The sequence below is a fragment of the Giraffa tippelskirchi genome, chromosome 7, assembly GCF_054371585.1.
Source record: "Giraffa tippelskirchi isolate mGirTip1 chromosome 7, T2T-mGirTip1v1.2.pri, whole genome shotgun sequence".
Classification (NCBI taxonomy): domain Eukaryota; kingdom Metazoa; phylum Chordata; class Mammalia; order Artiodactyla; family Giraffidae; genus Giraffa; species Giraffa tippelskirchi.
Genome location: NC_137281.1, coordinates 142,201,022 through 142,222,973, shown reverse-complemented (window position 1 = coordinate 142,222,973; position 21,952 = coordinate 142,201,022). Strand labels below are relative to the sequence as shown.

At 39.0% G+C, this 21,952-nt stretch overlaps 1 protein-coding gene and 1 long non-coding RNA gene across 5 annotated transcripts in view; both read left to right on the top strand.

Annotated features, from left to right (window-relative positions):
- Nucleotides 1-21,952, top strand: part of SYNJ2BP (synaptojanin 2 binding protein) — a 46,776-nt gene that overhangs the window by 10,618 nt on the left and 14,206 nt on the right. For all 4 annotated transcript variants that reach the window (XR_014059214.1, XR_014059215.1, XM_081508856.1 and 1 more), the window contains exon 2: nucleotides 13,520-13,656. Coding sequence is in view for 2 of the 4 variants with exons in the window: in XM_081508856.1 (XP_081364982.1) it covers nucleotides 13,520-13,656 (137 nt within the window). In the remaining 2 variants the exon portion in view is untranslated. The remainder of the gene's footprint in view (nucleotides 1-13,519; nucleotides 13,657-21,952) is intronic.
- On the top strand, nucleotides 15,959-20,458 carry LOC145513226 (uncharacterized). Its single transcript, XR_014059216.1, has 2 exons — nucleotides 15,959-16,157; nucleotides 16,998-20,458. It is a non-coding gene; the product is annotated as an uncharacterized LOC145513226 (long non-coding RNA).

The following is a 21,952-nucleotide window of genomic DNA, read 5'->3' as shown; positions in this document are numbered from 1 at the left end:
TGAAATCTACAAGTCCTTTTTAAAAAAGTTTTATTTATTTATGGCTCCACCAGGTCTTCATTGCTGTGCATGGGCTTTCTCTAGTTGCAATGAGTAGGGGCTGCTCTTTAGTTGTGGTGCATGTATTTCTCATTGCAGTGGCTTCTGTTGCAGAGTACAGGCTCTACACATTTGGGCTTCAGTACTTCCAGCACATGAGGTCAGTAGTTGCTTCAGTAGCAATGGCCCCTGGGCTCTAGATCGTGGGCTTAGTAGTTGTGGTGCGTGGGCTTAGTTGCTCCATGGCCTGTGGAATCTTCCCAGACCAGGGACTGAACTCATGTCCCCTACATTGGCAGGCGGTTTCTTATCCTCTGTACCACCAGGAAAATCCTGCAAGTCTTTTTTGATTTGCCTTTTTCTCATTTCAGTTCTTGTTTCATTGATATTCAAGTTCTGTTATCGGTGCATCCGTATCTAGTGTTTTAATGTCTTTTCGTGAATTGACTCCTTTTTTTAAAATCAGGAAATGTCCCTTATTATCCCTTGTAATTTTCCTTATTCTAAAGTTTACTTTTTATTACATTCATGGGACCAGTCCAGCTGCTTAGTATATCTGTGTTCGTCCGTTTAATTTTAAGGTGCATTTACCCATATATTTATGATTTCCAGTGGTGTTCATTCCTTCATATCCAAGCTTCTGTTGCGTATTTTGTTTTTGCCTGACAGACTTCTTTAATGTTTATCATAGTATAAATGTGATATGTCACATTCTGTCAGCTTTTGTTTTTCTGAAAAAGTGTTTATTTTGCCTTACTTTTGAAGGCTGTATTCACTAGACATAGAATTATAAGTTAATTTGTATTTTTCTTTTAAAATTTTAAAGATGATGCTTCATTGACTTGTGGCTTGCATGGTTTCTAAGGAGAAGTCTATTGTCATTCTTATCTTGACTCCTTTGTACTTTGTTGTTGCTCAGTCCTCAGTCCTGTCCTGCTCTTTGTGACCGCATGGACTGCAGCGCAGCATGCCAGGCTTCCCTGTCCTTCGTCATCTCACTGCTCAAACTCATCTGTTGAGTCTGTCATGTCTTTATACTTACTATGTCCTTTTTCCCTCTGACTGCTTTTAAAATTTTCTCTTTATACCTGGTTTTGAGCAATGTGACTAAGATATGTATTAGTGTGTGTGTGTTTGTTTTCTTTTGTATTTATCCTGATTGGAGTTTGAACTTCTCAGATTTGTTTATATTTTCATCAAATTTGAGCCAGTTGTTTTCTTCAGACATTTTTTCTATCTCCCTTTCTTCTTCTCCTTCTGGAACTGTAGTTACATGTATATTAAACCATGTGCCATTATCTCATGTGTTACTGTGGTTTCCTTAAACTTATCTTTTCACTTATCTTTTCTCCTGTGGTATCAAATCTGCTGTCATTCACATCTAGTGGATTTTTCCTTTCAGATATGTAGTTTTTAAACTTATTAGTTTCGTTTTCTTAAAAAAGCTTCCAGTTTTACACACAGATCAATAGAACAGGAGAGTCCAGAGAGTAAATTGATCATATGCATATGATCGATTAATCTGTGACAGAGGAGCTGAGACTACAGTGGAGGAATGATAAATGAATCATTTATATCTTCAATAAGTGATGTTGGAAAAAGTGAATGCTAAAGAATGGAACTGGACTCCTGTTTTACGCCACACACAAAAATCAGCTCAAAATGAAGGCAACTTCAATATTTGAGGGAAAAAACTTGCATTTTCTCATGTTTCACTTCCTTTATTTTCACATAGTTGTAATAGCCTTTTAAACATCATTGTCTGCTAGTTTCATATTTCTGATTCTCTTTCTCTTGACCAATTTTTTTTCTTGATTCTAGGTCATGTTTTCTTTCCTTGTTGTTCAGTCACTCAGTCATGTCTAACTCTTTGCAACCCCATGGCCTACAGCATGCCAGGCTTCCCTGTCCTTCACTATCTTCTGGAGTTTGCTCAAACTAATGTCCATTGAGTTGATGAAGCCATTCAACTATCTCATCCTCTGTTGCCTCCTTCTCCTCCTGCCCTCAGTCTTTCCCAGCATCAGGGTCTCTTCCAGTGAGTCGGCTCTTCACGGCAGGTGGCCAAAGTATTGGAGCTTCAGCTTCAGCTGAAGTATTCAGGATTGATTTCCTTTAGTATTGACTGATTTGATCTCCTTGCTGTCCAAAGTACTCTCAAGAGTCTTCTCTAGCACCATAGTTCGAAAGCATCAATTCTTCAGCCTCAGCCTTCTTTATGGTCCAATTCTCACATCCATACATGGCTACTGGAAAAACCATAGCTTTGACTTTATGGACCTTTGGTTTCTTCTCAGCATGTTAAAAGTTTTTAATTAGATTTTGGATGTTGTGACTGATTACATTGCTCAATGTCTGCATTTTGTTTTGTTGCATTAACAATTCTAGTATTACATTGTGGAATTTGTTTTGGTAGGCAGTTAAGTAACTTGCAGATCAGTTTCACCTCTTTAGGTCTGTGTGTAAACTTTTCCAGGGTGAATCTAAAGTAGCATTCACTTCAGGGATAGTTGAACCCTCCAAATGTTCTAAGTGGGTTGCCACTGAATTTCCTAGTATATCACTGAAGATTTTGATTCTGGTTGGTTAAAGGTCTCTCTACCTTGTGTTAACTTTTGAGAATTGCTCAGGCTGTTACTAGTTTTTATTTGTCTAGCCTTGTGGAGTTTCCCTTAATGTATACATGGCCTCTCAGTAGACTCATGCGGATACCTGGCACTCTCTCTTGTACTCACTTTTTTTTGGTCTAGCTTCCTCCTTTCCAGAACTTTGCCTTGTAACTTCCAGCAGCCTCACCCTCCCCAAACTCTGATCCCCATTTCATCCAACCAGTGAAGCTGCTGGATTCAGTTTGGGCCTTACACCTTGTGGTAGTCACTCAAAAATTTTCTCCAGAAAGCTGTGGTGATCACAGAGCTACATGGTTTTAATTCAGGAGCCTTTTAAGAGGATTATATACTGTGACAAAGTGCAGTTTATCCCAAGAATGCAAAGATGGTTCAATATAAGAAACCCGGCTGGTATGATGCAACATGTTAATAGAATGAACCACAAAGAGCCCACGTTATCATCCCAACATACAGAAAAACGATTTGAGAAAATTTCCTTTCCATGTTAAACACCTTCCCATGTTAAAAACACTCAGCAAAGTAGGAATAGAAGGAAACTTCCCCAACATGACAGAGGTCATATATGAAGAATCCATCTATGGATATGTCATACTTGGTATAAGAAACTTTTCTTCTAAGATCTGGAACAAGACAGTATGCTTGGGTTCACCACTTCTGTTCAACATGGTGTTGGAAATTCTATCCAGAACAGTTAGGCAGGAAAAAGAAAGGCATACAGATTGGAAAAGAAAAAGTAAATTGTCTCTGTTCACAAATGGTACAGTCTTATGTGTAAAAAATCCTAAAGGCTCCACCAAAAAAACCCAGAATTAATAGCAAACTTGGCAAAGTTGCAAGGTACAAAATCAACACAAAATTAGTTGAGTTTCCATACATGAGCAATTTGAAAAGGATGTTAACTAAACATTTCTATTTATAATAGCATTAAAGATAATAAAATACTTACAGATAGCTAATGAGACAATAAATTGTACATTGAAAACTACAAAATTTGACTGAAAGAAATTAAAGGTGTAAATAAGTGGAAAGATATTCCATGTTGGTGGGTTCAGTTCAGTTCAGTCGCTCAGTCGTGTCCAATTCTTTGTGACTCCATGAATCGAAGCATACCAGGCCTCCCTGTCCATCACCAACTCCCAGAGTTTACCCAAACTCATGTCCATTGAGTCAGTGATACCATCCAACCATCTCATCCTCTGTCGTCCCCTTCTCCTCCTGCCCTCAATCCTTCCCAGCATCAGAGTCTTTTCCAGTGAGTCAACTCTTCGCATGAGGTGGCCGAAATATTGGAGTTTCAGCTTCAACATCAGTCCTTCCAAGGACTGATCTCCTTTAGGATGGACTGGTTGGATCTCCTTGCAGTCCAAGGGACTCTCAAGAGTCTTCTCCAACACCACAGTGAAAAAGCATCAATTCTTCGGCGCTCAGCTTTCTTCACCGTCCAACTCTCACATCCATACATGACCACTGGAAAAACCATAGCCTTGACTAGACGGACCTTTGTTGGCAAAGTAATGTCTTTGCTTTTAAATATGCTATCTAGGTTGGTCATAACTTTACTTCCAAGGAGTAGGTGTCTTTTAATTTCATGGCTGCAGTTACCATCTGCAGTGATTTTGGAGCCCAGAAAAATAAAGTCAGCCACTGTTTCCACTGTTTCCCCATCTATTTTCCATGAAGTGATGGGACCAGATGCCATGATCTTAGTTTTCTGAATATTGAGCTTTAAGCCAACTTTTTCACTCCCCTCTTTCACTTTCATCAAGAGGCTTTTTAGTTCCTCTTCACTTTCTGCCATAAGGGTGGTATCATCTGCATATCTGAGGTTATTGATATTTCTCCCAGCAATCTTGATTCCAGCTTGTGCTTCTTCCAGCCCAGCATTTCTCATGATGTACTCTGCATATAAGTTAAATAAGTTCATGGATTAGAAGAGTTAATATTGTTAAAGTGGCAATGCTATGTGACAGTGCTAAAGTGACAATTGTTCATGATAGACAATGCTATCCAAAGTGATCTACAAACTCAGTATTTATCAAAATCTCATCTGCCTTTTTACAGAAACACAAAAATCCCATCCTAATACTCATATAAAATCTCAGAGGACCCCCTAATAGCCAAAGCAATCTTGAAAACAAAGAACAATGTTAAGGGAGTCACAACTTCCTGATTTCAAAACTTACTGAAAACTACAATATTCAAAACACTGTGGTGCTAACATAAGAGCAGATGTATGGAGCTGTAGGGTAGAATAGAGAACCCAGAAATAAGCCTCCTCATTTATGGTCAGATGATTTTTGAAAGGGTACCACCACTATTCAGTGAGTGGAAAGACAGTTTTTTCAACAAATTATGTTGGGAAAACTGGATATCCACATGCAAAAGAATGAATTTGGATCCTTGCCTTACATTGTGTGCAAAAATGAACTAAAAATGGATCAACTACTTGAATATGAGAGCTGAGACTAAACTCTTAGAAGAAAAGATAAGGGAAAATTTTTTATAACATTGGATTCACTGATCTTGTTAATGTGACAGCAGATGCACAGGCACAGAAGAAAAAAATTAATTGGGTTTTAGCAAAATTAATAATTTTATGACTCAAAAGAGACTATAAACAGAGTAAAAGATAACCCACAGAATGGGAGAAGATATTTGCAAATCATGTATCTGGTACTGAATTAATACCAGTATACATAAAGAACTCTTAAAACAACCTCATTCAAAAATAAGTGAAGGCCTTGAGACAGTTCTTTAACGAAGATACATAAATGGACAATAAACTTGTGAAAAGATGTTTAACATCACTAGCCTTTGGGAAATCCAAATCCAACTCACACTGAGATACCACTTCACATTAATCAAAATAACTATTACCCCAACCCCCCCCCCAAATGATGATAAGCATTGATGAGGATGTGGAGAAATTGGAACCCATGGGCAATGCTTTTTGGAATGTAAAATGTACCTCTATGATAGAAGACAGCTGGGCAGTTCCTCAAATTGTTGAACATACAATTACCATGTGATCCAACAATTCAATTCCAGATATATACCCAAAAGAATTGAAAGCAGAAACTCAGACACTTGTATACCCGTGTTCATAGTAGCATTATTCACAATAGCAAAAATATGGAAACAACCAAATGTCCACTGACAGTTGACTAAACAAAACGTGGTATGTACATACAATGGAACATTATTCATCCTTTAAAAGGAATGAAATTCTGATAGATTGTACAACATGAATGAATTTGGAAGACATACTTTGTGGAATAAGCAAGACACAATGAACAAATTTGTATAGTTCCACTTATATGGGGTATATAGAATAGGCAAACGCACAGTGACAGAATGTATAATAAAGGTTACCAGGGACCAGGGGAAGGGGAGAGTGAGACATTATTTTTAATGGATGGAGACTTCTCTTTGATATGATGAAAAAGTTGCAGATATGGACAATGGTGATGGTTGCACAACATTGTGAATGTACTTAATGTCACTGAATCATACTCTTTAAAGTGGTTAAAATGTTAAATATTGTGTTGCATATATTTTACCTTTAAACAAACAGTTAGTTGTTTGTCCATTAGAGCTTGATTTTATGCTACATATATTTTGCCATGAAATGATTAAATGAATAGTGGGTTGTGTGACCAATAGAGCTTGACTGGTATCTAGGGAAATTTATTGAGATTATCTTGGGATAGAAAAACCCTCAGGTAGATAGGGGGAAGGTAGAGTATTTGTTCATCTAGTGTTCATAACTCAACATGTGGCCACCATCATTGGTGTTAATGGACTATTTTGTTTCATTTTAATGAATTATTTTTTTCCAGAATAACAGATTGTGAATCACTGCCCTTTTACTTTACAATGTTTAGATTTTAAAGAGAAGCATCTGAATGAAATGAAAGATTTTCCCTTCTCTGTCACGATAGTAAGCAATAGGGATCCTGACTGAGGTAACAACTCAAGAATAACCAATTCTTCCTTTGGAATATATTATACTTGAGGACTGTTCTACAATCATTATCCCAACATTGCTTATTCAAGCCAGCCCCCAAAATAAGTTGATTTATGCAAACTTTTTTTCTAATGCAGTTGTTCATATTTTCTACAAAGATACATAGCAAAATGGTTTAAAACTTATACTTAGCAATCAAACTTCCTAACTTAGTGTCTGAGCTTTACAAAGAATTAGCTGTGTTACCTTTTAAAAAGTTACTTAATCTCTTCATGCCTTACCCTTTTAAGTTCATCTGTAAAGTGTGAGTGATAACCTCTCCATGTGTATATTGGGGAGATTAAATGGGATAATGTATGTAGAGTGCATGGCATTATACCTGGTAAACACTTAATAACTATTAGTTGCTGCTGCTCTTATTTGTAAACAAGCTCAAGATCCAGACCTGGAGACAGGAAGAGGCCCCAGGAAGGCATTTCTTGTTTCATTTTACAAAGCTCTTAAACTAGACACACTTTCTTTCTCTCCCAGTCGTATGATAGTGTCATTCTTATGCCACCCGTACATTTTTGTGCTTAGACTTCTCCTCCAAATTAGAGACCAAGCAATCCATTTTAATCTTGATAACATTTTAAAAATTTATTGGTGCCTTATAACCAGGGTTCACTATGGAGTATGTCTTCATTTACTCACTTTTTAAAAAGTCTATTGAGTCCCCGTCTTTTTCTTTCTCCCTCTCCCCTTAACTGCTTTTGGATAGTAGATGCCAAGTACTGAATTAATTAATACCTCTCAGCTCCATGGGAAAGACTAGAGATCTCTTCAAGAAAATTAGACATACCAAGGGAACATTTCATGCAGAGATGGGCACAATAAGGGACAGAAATGGTATGGACCTAACAGAAGCAGAAGATATTAAGAAGAGGTGGCAAGAATACACAGAAGAACTATACAAAAAAAGATCTTAAAAACCCAGATAACCCTGATAGTGTGATCACTCACCTAGAGCCAGACATCCTGGAATGTGAAGTCAAGTGGGCCTTAGGAAGCATCACTATGAACAAAGCTAGTGGAAGTGATGTAATTCCAGTTGAGCTATTTCAGATCCTAAAAGATGACGCTGTGAAAGTGCTGTACTCAATATGCCAGCCAATTTGGAAAACTCAGCAGTGGCAACAGGACTTGAAAAGGTCAATTTTCATTCCAATCTTAAAGAAAGATAATGCCAAAGAATGCTCAAACTACCGCACAATTACACTCGTCTCACACTCTAGCAAAGTAATGCTCAAAATTCTCCAAGCCAGGCTTCAACAGTATGTGAACCGAGAACTTCCAGATGTTCAAGCTGGATTTAGAAAAGGCAGAGGAACCAGAGATCAAATTGTCAACATTCGTTGGATCATAGAAAAAGCAAAAGAATTCCAGAAAAATATCTACTTCGTCATTGGCTACGCCAAAGCCTTTGACTGTGTGCTGCTGCTGCTAAGTCGCTTGATTCGTGTCCGACTCTGTGCGACCCCATAGACGGCAGCCCACCAGGCTCCGCCGTCCCTGGGATTCTCCAGGCAAGAACACTGGAGTGGGTTGCCATTTCCTTCTCCAATGCGTGAAAGTGAAAAGTGTGGATCACAACAAACTGTGGAAAATTCTTCAAGAGAGGGGAATACCCGGCCCACCTTACCTACCTTCTGAGAAATCTGTATGCAGGTCAAGAAGCAACAATTAGAACCAGACATGGAACAATAGATTGGTTCCAGATTGGGAAGGGATTATGTCAGGGCTATATATATTGTCACCCTGCTTATTTAACTTAGATGCAGAGTACATCATGCGAAATGCCGGGCTGGATGAAGCACAAGCTGGAATTAAGATTGCAGGGAGAAATTTCAGTAAACTCAGATATGCAAATGACCCCACCCTTATGGCAGAAAGCGAAGAGAAATTGAAGAGCCTCTATATTGAAAGAGGAGAGTTGAAAAAGCTGGCTTAAAGCTCAACATTCAGAAAACTAAGATCATGGCATCTCGTCCTATCACTTCATGGCAAAATAGATGGGGAAACAATCTATTTGTTGTTTTTATTAATTTTATTTTATTTTTATTTTCTTGGGCTCCCAAATCACTGCAGATGGTGACTGCAGCCATGAAATTAAAAGACACTTGCTCCTTGGAAGAAAATTTTGACAAACCTAGAGAGCATATTAAAAACCAGAGACATTTGCTGACAAAGGTCTGTATAGTCAAAGCTGTGGTTTTTCCAGTCGTCATGTATGGATGTGAGAGTTGGACCATAAAGAAGGCTGAGCACCGAAGAATTGATGCTTTTGAAGTGTGGTGTTGAACAAGACTCTTGCGAGTCCCTTGGACTGCAGGGAGATAAAGCCAGTCCATCCTAAAGGAAATCAGTCCTGAATATTCATTGGAAGGACTGATGCTGAAGCTGAAGCTCCAATATTTTGGCTACCTGATGTGAAGAGACAAGTCGTTAGAAAAGGCCCTGATGTTGGAAAAGGTTGAAGGCAGGAGGAGAAGGAGATGACAGAGAACATGATGGTTGAATGGCATCACCGACTCAATGGACATGAGTTTGAGCAAGCTCCAGGAGATGGTAAAGGACAGGGAGCCTGGTGTGCTTCCCTGGGGTTGCAAAGAGTCAGACAGGACTAAGCGACTGAACGACAGCAACTTCAGCTCCATAGTATGTTGTCCTCATCAGTAGGTTCAAAGTCCCTTTTGGTTTTCATTCCTAAGCTTTATCTTCTATCCCTCCCTCACAGATAATGTGTCTTAAATATGTATACATTTTTGTAAATAGGTAACACTGTTCCGCATAGACATGTTTTTAAGAAGATTTTTTACTGTTAATTGGGGAGGGAAATGGCAACCCACTCCAGTATTCTTGCCTGGGAAATCCCATGGACGGAGGAGCCTGGCAGGCTGCAGTCCATGGGGTCACAAAACAGTTGGACATGACTGAGCGTGCATACACACATACTATTAATATCAACATTACATTTTAAAACTGTTACTTTGTGTATGATCATTCAGTGTATCTATGTTTTAGTTTTTTCTTGGTTACCTGTTCCCCAAAGGATGAACACCTAAATTGCCGTCAGTTCCTCACTACCACAAAACATGCAGCAATTAATATATTCTTACATTACCCTTGATAAAATGATCACATTGGTCCAAACTGAGATGCTTTTAAAATTGAAAGGGACTATTTTAATTGCACTGGGACAGTATGTGTCTATCAAGATTCCCTGGCAAACCAAGATATGTGGTCCACCCTATTTATGGAAGATTTTCCTTAGACGGAGCCAATAATCATCAGTTGTATACTAGGATAGACCTTCCCATTCTGATTGTTTCCAGCTGACATCTGGTTGGTGCATGTACTGGCTTGATTATTGAATATTTTTAATACTACCATTGCTAGAAATTACTCAGTGAAGGAGATGTCTGGGTCACAGGTAATAGACAGCCTTAATTTCCATAAGGATGAAAGTTTATTGAGTTCCACAGTTCAGTCTTATCCTATTAATAGATGGATGGACATTTTAATCTGTCTTCCTTTATTTCAGGATTTTTCACATTTGTACTTTATGTTCATTCATCGTTTCTCCATCAGACTATCTAGTTTGGGCGTGTAGCAGGCACTACAGTTTTATTGGCAACTACTTTTAAAGGAGCTACTCCATGTAGCAACTACTATATAGTTTATAAAGGATTTTTTCAGACTTTATGTTATTGGACCCTACTTTTTGAGTTAGAGAGGACAGAATTTATAATCCTTAGGTTACAGAAGAAGCAGCTGAGGATCAAAGGTACACTGACTTGTTTTAGTCCACATATTGGATAAGTTATGGAGTTGAACTGGTGGCCAGGTCGTCTGACTTTAATTTACTTTTGCAGACTCTAAGAGGGACAGGAAAAAGGGTATATTTCTATTTGTTGTTGAAGCAGAGACTGTCCAGTTTAGCTTTATGTCTTCCTCGGAATATAATGCAATGCCTAACATATAGTAAATGATCAATAATGAATAAGTTGATTGAGGATTATGTATGTATCCATGGAGCCCAGGCTTAAATTGTTAATATTGCTCCTCAGTGCTTCAGAGGCTCCTATTTATTGCAGCGACGCTTCAAGTTAAAGGTAAGTTCAGTTTGTAAATGTTGTAGCTGAAGAAAGAGACTTCTTGTTAGTCTCATAGAAGTTAGAAGTTCTCATATTAAGTGGTGTGGTTCATTTACAATTGAAGTAGCAATAAGCGTGGCATTATAAATATGCTTATATATTGTGATGGGGGAAGGAGTAGACTATACTTGTTTGTATATAGAAAATTTGGGGAAGATTTTTTCCCCACTCTTCTTTTTTAATCACTATTCTGTAGTTTTAAATACCCAGTAGCAGAGTCCTTTTTCTTTCTAATTACTGTGTTACATTCAGCTACATAACATATACTTCCTATTCCCAAGATTCCCAGAGGCAGCTCTATTGTTTGGTGAGGATATTGGATTTCACTGAAAAATATTCTCCAGATTGTTTCTCCTAGTACTGAGAGAGGCTGATTGGCCTCAGCGCACCTTGCTGAAACCTGTCAGGGTCTTAAAGGTATTTCAGAGCCTTTTATAATCAAGCTCCACCTACCTTTCCATCTGATCTGAACTGCCTCCCATCCCCTTTCCACTACCTTCTACCCACTATGATAAAAATTAAGAGTTTTCTGAGAGAAACCATTTAGTAACTTAAAATTTTTATAATCTACCCTTTAAAGAAGTTGAAGTAGTCATCTTCCAGTGGAAGTTCTTTGTATTATGTATCCTTTTCATTCTCTAGCTGCAGATACTCTGTACAGGAGGTGGGCTATTTCAATTAGACATTTCCTGCTGCTGCTTTCGTTGGCCATGTGTTTCCTCAAATCATAGATTGATTTGCTAGTGCGTATGTTAATACGATAAGGTTCACTTAGGCTTTCATCTCATCCCGTTAAGTATCTGTGTTCTGTTGAAACCAGTAGTAGACTAGTGATTATGGCTGTATTTTTCCAGTTGTGCTGCCAGATACATGTTTTTCCATTGTTTCATATCTCCTTTCTCTTTGCACTGTGTCTTTGAATTCTACAGCACCGCATGTAAAGAAGGCCCTATTTTCTTTCTTTTCTTTTTATTGCATAGATAAAAAGTGGCTTTTCTCTATTGCATAGATAGAAACCATATAACAATAGTTTTGTAAAATGAAGCCCTTCCCACAACTTATTGTTTGGTCCTTGGAAATAGTACCTTGGTAGTCATTTTTTTTTATTTTTTTAAATTCAATTTTATTTTATTGTGGTAAGAACACTTAAATGAGATCTACTCTCAACAGAGTCTTAAATATCTAATAAGGCTTTTGTTATCTGTAGGCACAATGTTGTACATCAAATTTCCAGAACTTCCGTCTTGCAAAACTGAAATTTTGTACCTGTTTAAAATAAAATCACTCATTGAAGTGAAGAATGGAATGGTGGTTGCCAGGGGCTAGAAAGAGCAGGAAATGGGTAGTTGCTAATCAATAGGTTATTAGTTATCTATAGTAAATAAGACGCGGATTCTGGGAAGATTCTCTGGAGGAGGGCATAGCAACCCACTCCAGTATTCTTGCCTGGAGAATCCTATGAACAGAGGAGCCTGGTGGGCTACAGTCCATAGGGTCGTGAAGAGTCAGACACGACTGAAGCAACTTAACACACACACAGTGAATAAAACTTGACAGTCACTATACCCAAGGATGTAGTTGTTTGCACTCATGGCATAAAAAGAAAGAATAAATTTGTTGGTTTAGTCCTGTCATGAAGCATCAGTTACATTTTTGTGCCACCACCTCAGTTCAAAATAGAAAAAAATAAATGAACTTCCAAGGCCATTTCTTCCAGAGCACCACCATACACAAACTCTTCTGAAGGCTGGGAGAAATACACAGGGGAAGGTTTGTTTAAGAATCTCCCTCTCAATAAGGAACAGTTCATTTGCCAACTAGTTAAAGGCATTGCTTCTTCTAAGCAGGAAAGTCAAGATTTTGGATCCTCCAAATGCTATCAACAGAATCTAAATCAAATATGAGCAGCACATCTTAGAATTGCCTTAACTGCCTGTGGTCTGCAATGCTGACCACTAAGTGCTAAAGAATCCAAATGTGAAATACTTAGTCTTGGGAGCCTGGGAGAATGGCTCCTAATTCTTTTGTTTATTGGTTGGGAGAAGTTCTTTTGGGGTAAGAGATATCATACAAGCAAGAAAGAGCTTAGAGCTCAGAGCCAAGAGGCCTGGGTTTCTGCCCTGATTCTCCTCTCGGGGGTGGGGGTCGGGGGGCTGAGGCTGTCATGGCTTTCAGGAAGCAGTGTAGACTGATGACAAATACATTCTCTGCAACGATGCATCTTGTAAGCAGCTAGGGTGGGGAGAGGCTGAGCTAAAGTTGAGCAGGGTGCTTTCCTGCAGGACTTCTCAGAGCCTTTCATGTCATTATAATGACAGGTGATATTTATTAACCACTTACTCTGAGCCATCACAGTGCTAATGACTTTGGAAAAATATATTTTTTTCTTTTTGTATTCAACTAACCATGTTGATCACTGTGTTTGTATTTTTAGCCCTGCCTGGTCTGATTGAGTAACTCTGGGTACTCTTAACCTCTGTTAGTGATTCTAATCACTGACCTTGCCCATTACTAGCCACCAGCTACGTCACAGTCTGGACTTCCCCACCCCGCTTACCCCCCACCACCACTCCCTAACCCCTACCCCTGCCACAAGGCCTTTCCTTTCTCTTTCTCCTTATCTTCTTTAACCTCTTTCATCCTTCTTCACCCCTATCTCCTTTACAACTCCTCCATGATTTTCTTAGGGCTGGGCTTCAACATCGTCGGTGGGACAGATCAGCAGTATGTCTCCAATGACAGTGGCATCTTCGTCAGCCGCATCAAAGAGAACGGGGCTGCGGCCCTGGATGGGCGGCTCCAGGAGGGTGATAAGATCCTCTCGGTGAGAACTGGCTTCTTCCTCCTTCACTGTGCCTGGCTCCTTAGACCCTCGTGCCTACTCCCAACCCCTTCCTTGGGAAGATTCCTGCCTGCCTTTTTGGATCTGGAAATACAGTAATTCCCTCACAGACGAATGCGTTCCAGTCTGAGAGTGAGTTCATAAGGCTGATTTGTTCGTAAGTCCAACAAAGTGAGCCTCGGTACGCAGCTAACACGATTGGCTACATAGTACTGTACTGTAATAGGTTTATAATACTTTTCACACAAACAACGCATTAAAAACAGAAAATGAAACATTTTGAATTTTACAGTCCAGTCCCTTGAGAAGTAGAGGAGTACAACAGCTGGCGTACAGGGACTGGCAGTGAGTGAACAGGCGGCAGAGTTATCGGAGGAGGGAGAAGAGGTGGGAGAGGATAGAGCTGAAGGGTCCTCAGCTCTAGGAGGTGGAGGGCAAGCTGCAGTTTCATCAGGCCTTACGTGACTGGACATTCAAACACGTACTTGCACCTTTAAACGTTCGTATGTAGGGGACTTACTGTATCCAGATTGCAGAGTTTGGTCAGAAGGACCTTGATCAGTCATCTTTTCCAGCCCTGCCATCGAGCATGGAGGATAGTACCTCACTCAACGGAGAAGGCAAATTAAATCCAGAATGTGAGTGAGTGGTGTGGGAAAGGGACTTAAAACTCACATTTTTTGGTTCTTTTATTATACTTTTATTACTTCCTTTTGTTGATTAAACACTAAAGTGTGTCTTCTTTTACTCCAAAATTGGAGACAAAAGAGGAAGGTAGGAATTGTGTCCTTTTAGACTCAAAGACCTTTTTAAACTCATTATTAAGATGAAATTTGGAATGCAGTCTGATTTGGTTATCTGTCCACCATGCTCCCACTTCACCCTGCTAATGTCTCTAAGAGGGCACTGACTACATGGTAACCACTGATTTTATTATTTTCTGGAAGTTCCTCAAGGGCTCAGACTACATCTTTTTTTAACCGTTTATATTCTAGCACAGTACTTAATATATATCTAACAAATGAACAAGTTAAGAAATTTATGAACACCCGGAAAGGTTGGCTGATCTAGAATATAAGTAATAGCATCATGGATGGTAATACCCCATTTTAATCCTTCTCACTGATTGTTTTGCCTCTTTACTGTCTCCTAGGCCCTGTTTATTAATCTGTGCGATAAAGGCAGTGATAATCTGCCTAAGTTTAGAAGCAGGTTATTTCTTATTGCTCCCAGGAAAATGACATTCTAAAAAAATAAAAACATGAAGTCAACTTGAGTGATGTGTTAAGGAAAACTTGAGAATGGGTTGTTAAGATTAAAGTGTAGCATGTAGTTAGAAACTCTGCAGTTTAATATTTTGACACATAACTGCATTCTCTTCAAAATACTGGGAACTAGGCTTCATGGTGAAGAGGGACTTGAAAAGTAGGGTTAAGAAGAGAGTCATTATTCAAAAAGCTTTGGTTAAAGATAAATCATTGAAAAATGAGACTAGTTAAAAGTTTTGAGCATTCTATGCCAAGCAGTATACTGAGAACTTTAAACTTATTTAATATTATAGCAACCCTATGAGGTGGGTATAATTGTTATGCATATTTTGCAGCTAAGGAAGCTTGGTGATGTCAAACAGCTTGCCCAAGGTCATGTAACTAGTAGATGGCAAAGGACTTGGTCTGCAAATTTGGAACCTCTACTCTTAACCCATATACTATATTGCCTCCTAAAAGATAAATGAGGAGCTGGGGTTCTTTATCCTAAAGAGAAAGTTGCATGGTGAATTAGTAGTAGAGTTTATGTATGGTTTTATATAAAAACTGAAATTAGTCTTTCCTGTTAACAGTAAAATGATAGAACAACGGGACATACACCTCAATGTGAGAGAATTTATTAGACCTGAGCCAAGATAAGGAGCCTTTCGTATGTGAACCATCACTTCAGAGAGAAAAGAAATTACTGGAAGGCCACTCAAGTTTTTTTAAAAGATATGGTAGGAGATAAATGTCAAGGAAGAGAAAAGTAGATGTCTAAAAAACTCAGCTCATTTGTCTTTAAAATTTATAGCAAAGAGGACTTTACTTTATCGAAATACAAAAAATGTATTACAAAGATCTCTTGCAAGATATAAAACATTACAAATATATATAAGACATATTCCAAAGAATGATTCAAGTTTACATTCTGGCCAGGTAAGGAAAAGGTATGTGAAAGAAGGGAGGAGAAAATGCCAGGCAAACAAAAGGCAAAAATATAAGACAATATTTGTACCTGGAAAATTCCATGGATAGAGGAGCCTGCTGGGCTACAGTGCATGGGGTCTCAAAGAGTTGGACATGACTTAGCAACTGAGCAACCGTGGTATCTCACTATTGTTTGGGCTTCCCTGGTGGCTCAGTGGTAGAGAATCTGCCTACCAATGCAGGAGATGTGGGTTCAGTCCCTGAGTTGAGAAGATCCCCTGGAGAAGAAAATGTCAACCCACTCCAGTATTCTTGCCTGGGAAATCCCATGGACAGAGGAGCCCGGCAGGCTACAGTCCATGGGGTTGCAAAAGAGTCAGACACGACTCAGTGACTAACCACAGCAACAACCCTCTTCCCTACTTCACCATACCTCAGGGAATGCAGTCACCCTCACCACAGGGCCCCTCTTATTCTTTGCCTTCATCATGAGACAGATACTGAGAGAAATAGAGAAGACCGAAGAAAAGATGGAGCTTATAGAAGAAGAAAAGGCCAGCATGTTCTCGGTTCTATCCAGGGCTACATTCTTTGTCTCCAGTTCCCCTTCTAAGAGTGTGCTGCAAAATTTAAATTCTAGATCCCATTTCTTAAGAAACATTGCCTCACCATCCTGTTCCCTCTGTATCCTTAAGTGTATTTATTAGGCATTAACCATTAAATGGTTCCACCTGTTCTTGAGCTTGCTTTATCTCTTTGATGTACTTAAGTGCTCATTTATAATTAACTTTGGAGTCTCTATAAAGTGATGCTAAATTATTTATTGGCCCATATTCCCATTTGTTCTTTAAGGGCTTCCATATTTTCCTCACATGGTTATTTTTCCATGTTGTAAAATTTGCTCCGACTGTTTCTGGTGCTAGGTAATCAGACTAAGAATATGTCCTTTCCTTAGTACATATTCATTTTTGGTAACTAATAGAAGTATCGTTCAATGACTTCGATTTCATGTGGATAATTATTGACTATTAGTTTAAAGCTTCCCTGGTGGCTCAGATGGTAAAGAATCTGCCTGCAATGCAGGAGATGAGTTTGATCCCTGAGCCAGGAAGATCCCCTGGAGAAGAGAATGGCTACCCACTCCAGTATTCTGGCCTGGAGAATTCCATGGCCAGAGGAGCCTGGCAGGCTACTGCAGTGGGGTCACAAAGAGTGAGACACGACTGAGCAACTAACACTTTCACTTTTCACTTAGGAGATCAGTTGGAAACTAGAAACTCGCATCCAGTCAGTTACAGAGACATTGAAATATGCAGGATCCTTTAGACAGAGTACCTCGAAGGAAAAGTCCTTGTTTTCTCATCTCTGTTAGTACCGTGTATGCCTGTAGCTGGCACAGAGTAAGCATCTAGTAAGCTAGTTGCTCCGTGAATGAAGCTCTATCACCTAGGAGCTTATTGCAAATGCAGAATATTAGGAATGAATTATAACATAACTGACTTTTTTGGTTTGACTTGATTAATTGGAACTAGATAATCTTTTTTTTTTTTTCCTTTAATAAAAAAAGAGGATCCCTTCCCCCAAATTGTAATTCATTTCAAGATTTGGGGGAAGAATTAAATTATCCAGAGTATAATCTGAGGTCAGTGCTTACTAAATTGAACCCATTCTTTCTCTGTATCTTACACATCTGCATTTATATTATCCTATAGTTAGCACTCCAGTAACTCTTAACATTATCCTAAATGTTAGATTATCTTAATGCCATCCAAAATGATTAATCATCCAAGAAGTCTTATTTTAACTCAGTTTACTCCTTTTCTAAGGCAGGAAATGGGAAACTCATTTTTAAATACTGATAATAGCCATAGTTAAAGCAAAAAATCATATAACTCCCCATCAGTTAACTAGAATACCACAATCTTAACACTGATCATTCAGTTAACAAAATTTTCTAGCATGTTGCAAATCTATCATATCTCAAGTTTAATACAACTTACAATACCATGAGTTAAAGAAACTGAAGTAACAAGTTTAGCAGTATTCTAAGATTTCTCAGTTGAATAGCTCTTGGTAGTAAAAGTGAGGTCCAAGGACCATCTGCCCATCACCTGGGAGTTTTTACAAATGCAGAGTCCCAGGAAACAGCCTGTGGATAAATTTTGAGAAGCACAGCTATAGGCAAGTGTTTTTCAAACGTTCAAATTATGACCTGTAATGGGAAATGCACGCACACACACATAAGCAAAATTAAACAAAATAATACCTATCTCTTCTGTATGTGATGCATTTTGATATGTTGTGTTCTCTAATTTCACTTATTTAAAACTATTTCTCTTATTTAAAATTGAATTCTAATCTTGACCCACTGGATTGACTTCACTATCTTTTGTAATGGGTCAACAGACCTGTCTTTGAAAAATCACTACTCCAATAAATGGAAAACCATTGATGGAGTCTGTGGATGCATAGACTATGGATTAAGTAGGGTAAGTAGAAGAAAGCTTCAAGCAATTTAGGTTAAAGCTAACTCAAACTTCATAATCACCAGATTACTAGAATGGGGCCTAATAAATTGCACTTTTAACAAATTCCCAAGTTAATGCTGCTGGTCCTGAGACCATATTCTGAGAACCTTTGGTTTATATTATTAGGTTGGTACAAGAGTAACTGCAGTTTCAAACCATGAATTTTAAATCATTATAACTAGGATCAAACACATCTTTATTAATCAAAATAGGAACTATTACAATCAACACATTTTTGCCAATGAGAAATAAGTTTTTTTATTCTGTAGGGTAAAGATCTGTACGTTGGGATTCGATGAACTCTTGGAAAGCATTTTCTGCCTCTGCTGGTTGTGGAAGCATTTTGCCTGCAAAAAATTGCTGAGATACTTGAAGGGTAGTCGATTGGCGACAGGTTAGATGAATATGGCCCATGAGGCAAAACTTCATAGTCCAATTCGTTCAACTTTTAGAGCATTGGTTATGTGATGAGCAGTTGGACATTGTCATGGAGAACAATTGGGCCTATTCTGTGGACCGATGCCAGAGGCAGGCATTGCAGTTTTCGGTGCATCTCATCAATTTGCTGAACATACTTCTTAGATGTAATCATTTCACCCAGATCAGACTGGCCGCAGACCACCAAACAGTGACCATGACCTTTTCTCCGTGCAAGTTTGGCTTTGGGAAGTACTTTGGAGCTTCTTCTCAGTTCAACCACTGAGCCGGTCATTGCCAGTTGTCATATAAAATCCACTTTTTGTCACATGTCACAGTCCGAGAAATGGTTTGTTTTGTTGCATACAATAAGAGAAGACAACACTTCAAAAATGACGGTTTTTTTGTTTTTTGGTCAGCTCATGAGGCACCCACTTATCAAGCTTTTTCACCTTTCCAATATGCTTCAAATGCCTAATGACCTTGAATGGTTGACATTAAGTTCTAGGACAACTTCTTGTGTAGTTGTAAGAGGATCAGCTTCTCTGATTGCTCGCAGTTGGTTGTTGTCAGCTTCCAGTGGCCGGCCACTGCACTCCTCATCTTCAAGGTCCTTGTCTCCTTTGCAAAACTTCTTGAACCACCACTGCACTGTACGTTCATCAGCAGTTCCTGGGCCAAATGTGTTGCTGATGTTGCAAGTTGTATCCACTGCTTTATGACCCATTTTGAACTCAAATAAAAAAATTGTTTGAATTTGCTGTTTGTTTAACATCAGTCATTTCTATAGTCTAAAATAAATATAAACAGTAAGTAATAAGTCATTATTAAAAGAACATAAAGCAAGAAATGCACTTTAAATAATGTAGAGCCTAACCACATTTATTTGAGAATGTATCCCAATATCAAATGGCAAATTTCAACAGTGTAGAACCACAATTACTTTCGCACCAACCTAATAGGATTGCGATAGAGTGGATTCCACATATATTTAGGATTAAAATCTACAGCACTTGGAAGTTAGTCTGTATGAACTGGAATCTGTAAAAACACTTAGAGAAAGTAAATATTAGAAAGAAAATTCAGCTTTAGAGTGGAGAGATGTATACTTGTCAACAGAGAAAGAATCATTAGTTTTATGGAGCTGTTTTACCTCCCACATACTTGGGTAAAGGATGAGAAATGGTTCTTTAAAAAAGAAAATCCCTTTGCATTTCTAAAAGGCTTTTTTTTTTTTTTTTAATTTTTTTAAGGCAATTAGAGTAACTGACCTCTTAGAATACCTCTAGAGAACTAGGAGGGTTGAAAGAAATCATTGGCCTGTGCTCTTCTTTTGCCTGATGTCACCCAATGTCTTTCTTCCCTGTTGGCAAAAGGAAACTCACGTGAGGACCAAGATTATACTTGCCGTCCCAGCAACAAATGCTAAAGGAACTTCTCGAAGCAGGGAAGATACCAGAAACTTAAAACAACCTTTTACACATGTAGACTGCTGTATCAAAACTTCACGAGAACAGCAAACCCTAAAACCACAATAGATACACACACACACACACACACACACACACACACACACACACACACACACACACACACACACACACACACACACACACACACACACACACACACACACACACACACACGAGAAAAAAAGAAAAAGCAATCCAAACACAACACTAAAGACGGTCATTGAACCACAGGAAGAGAGAGCAAGAGAGGAATGGAAGAAGAAAGACTGACAAAAACAAACCCGAAACAGGGCCTCCTTTGTGATTCAGTGGTATTTAATCCACCTGCCAGTGCAGGAGACACGGGTTCGATCCCTGGTCCAGGAAGATCCCACATGTGTTGGAACAACTAAGCCCATGTATCACAACTATTGACCCTGTGCTCTGGAGCCCGGGAGCCAAAACTACTGAGCCCATGCTCCTGCTGCTCAGTAGCTTCAGTTGTGTCTGACTCTCTGCAACCCCAGGCATTGTAGCCAGCCAGCCTCTTCTGTGCATGGGATTTTTCAGGCAAAAATACTGGAGTGGGTTGCCATTTCCTCCTCCGGGGGACCTTCCTGACCCAGGGATTGAATCCGCATTTCGTGCGTCTCCTGTACTGCAGGCGGATTCTTTACTGCTGAGCCACTGGGGAAGCCCTCACACCCTAGAGCCTGTGCTCCATAACAAGAGAAGCCACTGCAATGAGAAGCCCTCACATTGCAACTAGAGAGTAGCCCACGCAGCAGTGAAGACCCAGCACAGCCAAAAATAAATAAATAATTTCTTTTTAAAAAAAGAAATAAGGAGAAAGTAGCACTAGAGGATATTAAGAAACTTTAAGGGGAAAGGAAAGAAAATGGAGAGAATGTTTGTCATAAGTTCTCAGTATTCTCAGAAAAGTTAAGATAGGAATCTGCTGAGAAAAGAGATGGAATTGGAGTTTGATGGTAGGAAAGGTCTTGGGAACAGCTACCCACTGCATATGTATTAGGGAGTTCACTGGGGAGAAAGAAGGGTTGTAAAGATACAGCAGAAGCCAGCTCGCATGGGTCTGTGGTGGAAAATGTGACTGTATCTTTCTCTCAGAATATTGAACTCACTGATGACAAGGAAAGGAAATGCAGTGTGTTGCCCAGGACTGGAAAGATGGTAGAAGATCATGATGATAAGGGATTCCAGTGGTTTTCCAAAAGCTTTTTTGAAATAGTAGGAACTCCTAGATGTGTAAAAGGCATTGATGAGGATGAAGAGGAAATTTTCAGAGGTATAGGAAGTATGGAGAACGAATTTTTTTTTTTTAAAGTTTGAGATATTAGAGCTGAAGCATGCCTAATGTTGAAGTGGAAGGCTTAATGACAGTTGGTGACTAGAATGGAATAGAGCTGAAATCCTTCAGTTTGGAAAGGTAGACAGTTAATAAGGCCAGACTGTTGGTGGAGTTATTCAGTAAGAATATTGACAGGGAAAAGACTGGAGGGATAGTTACGAACCTCTTGGAGAAGGGAAAGGAAGATGAGAAGGTTGAATAAGTAAATGACTTGAGCTTCAGCAGAGGAAAGAATACTTGGTGAGTCAGGGTGGAGGAGTAATAATAGTGCAGAAGGAGCAGTAAGAGGCAAGAGCACTTTAGTCTTCCTTCCAGGATATAAAACCCCTTAGCCCT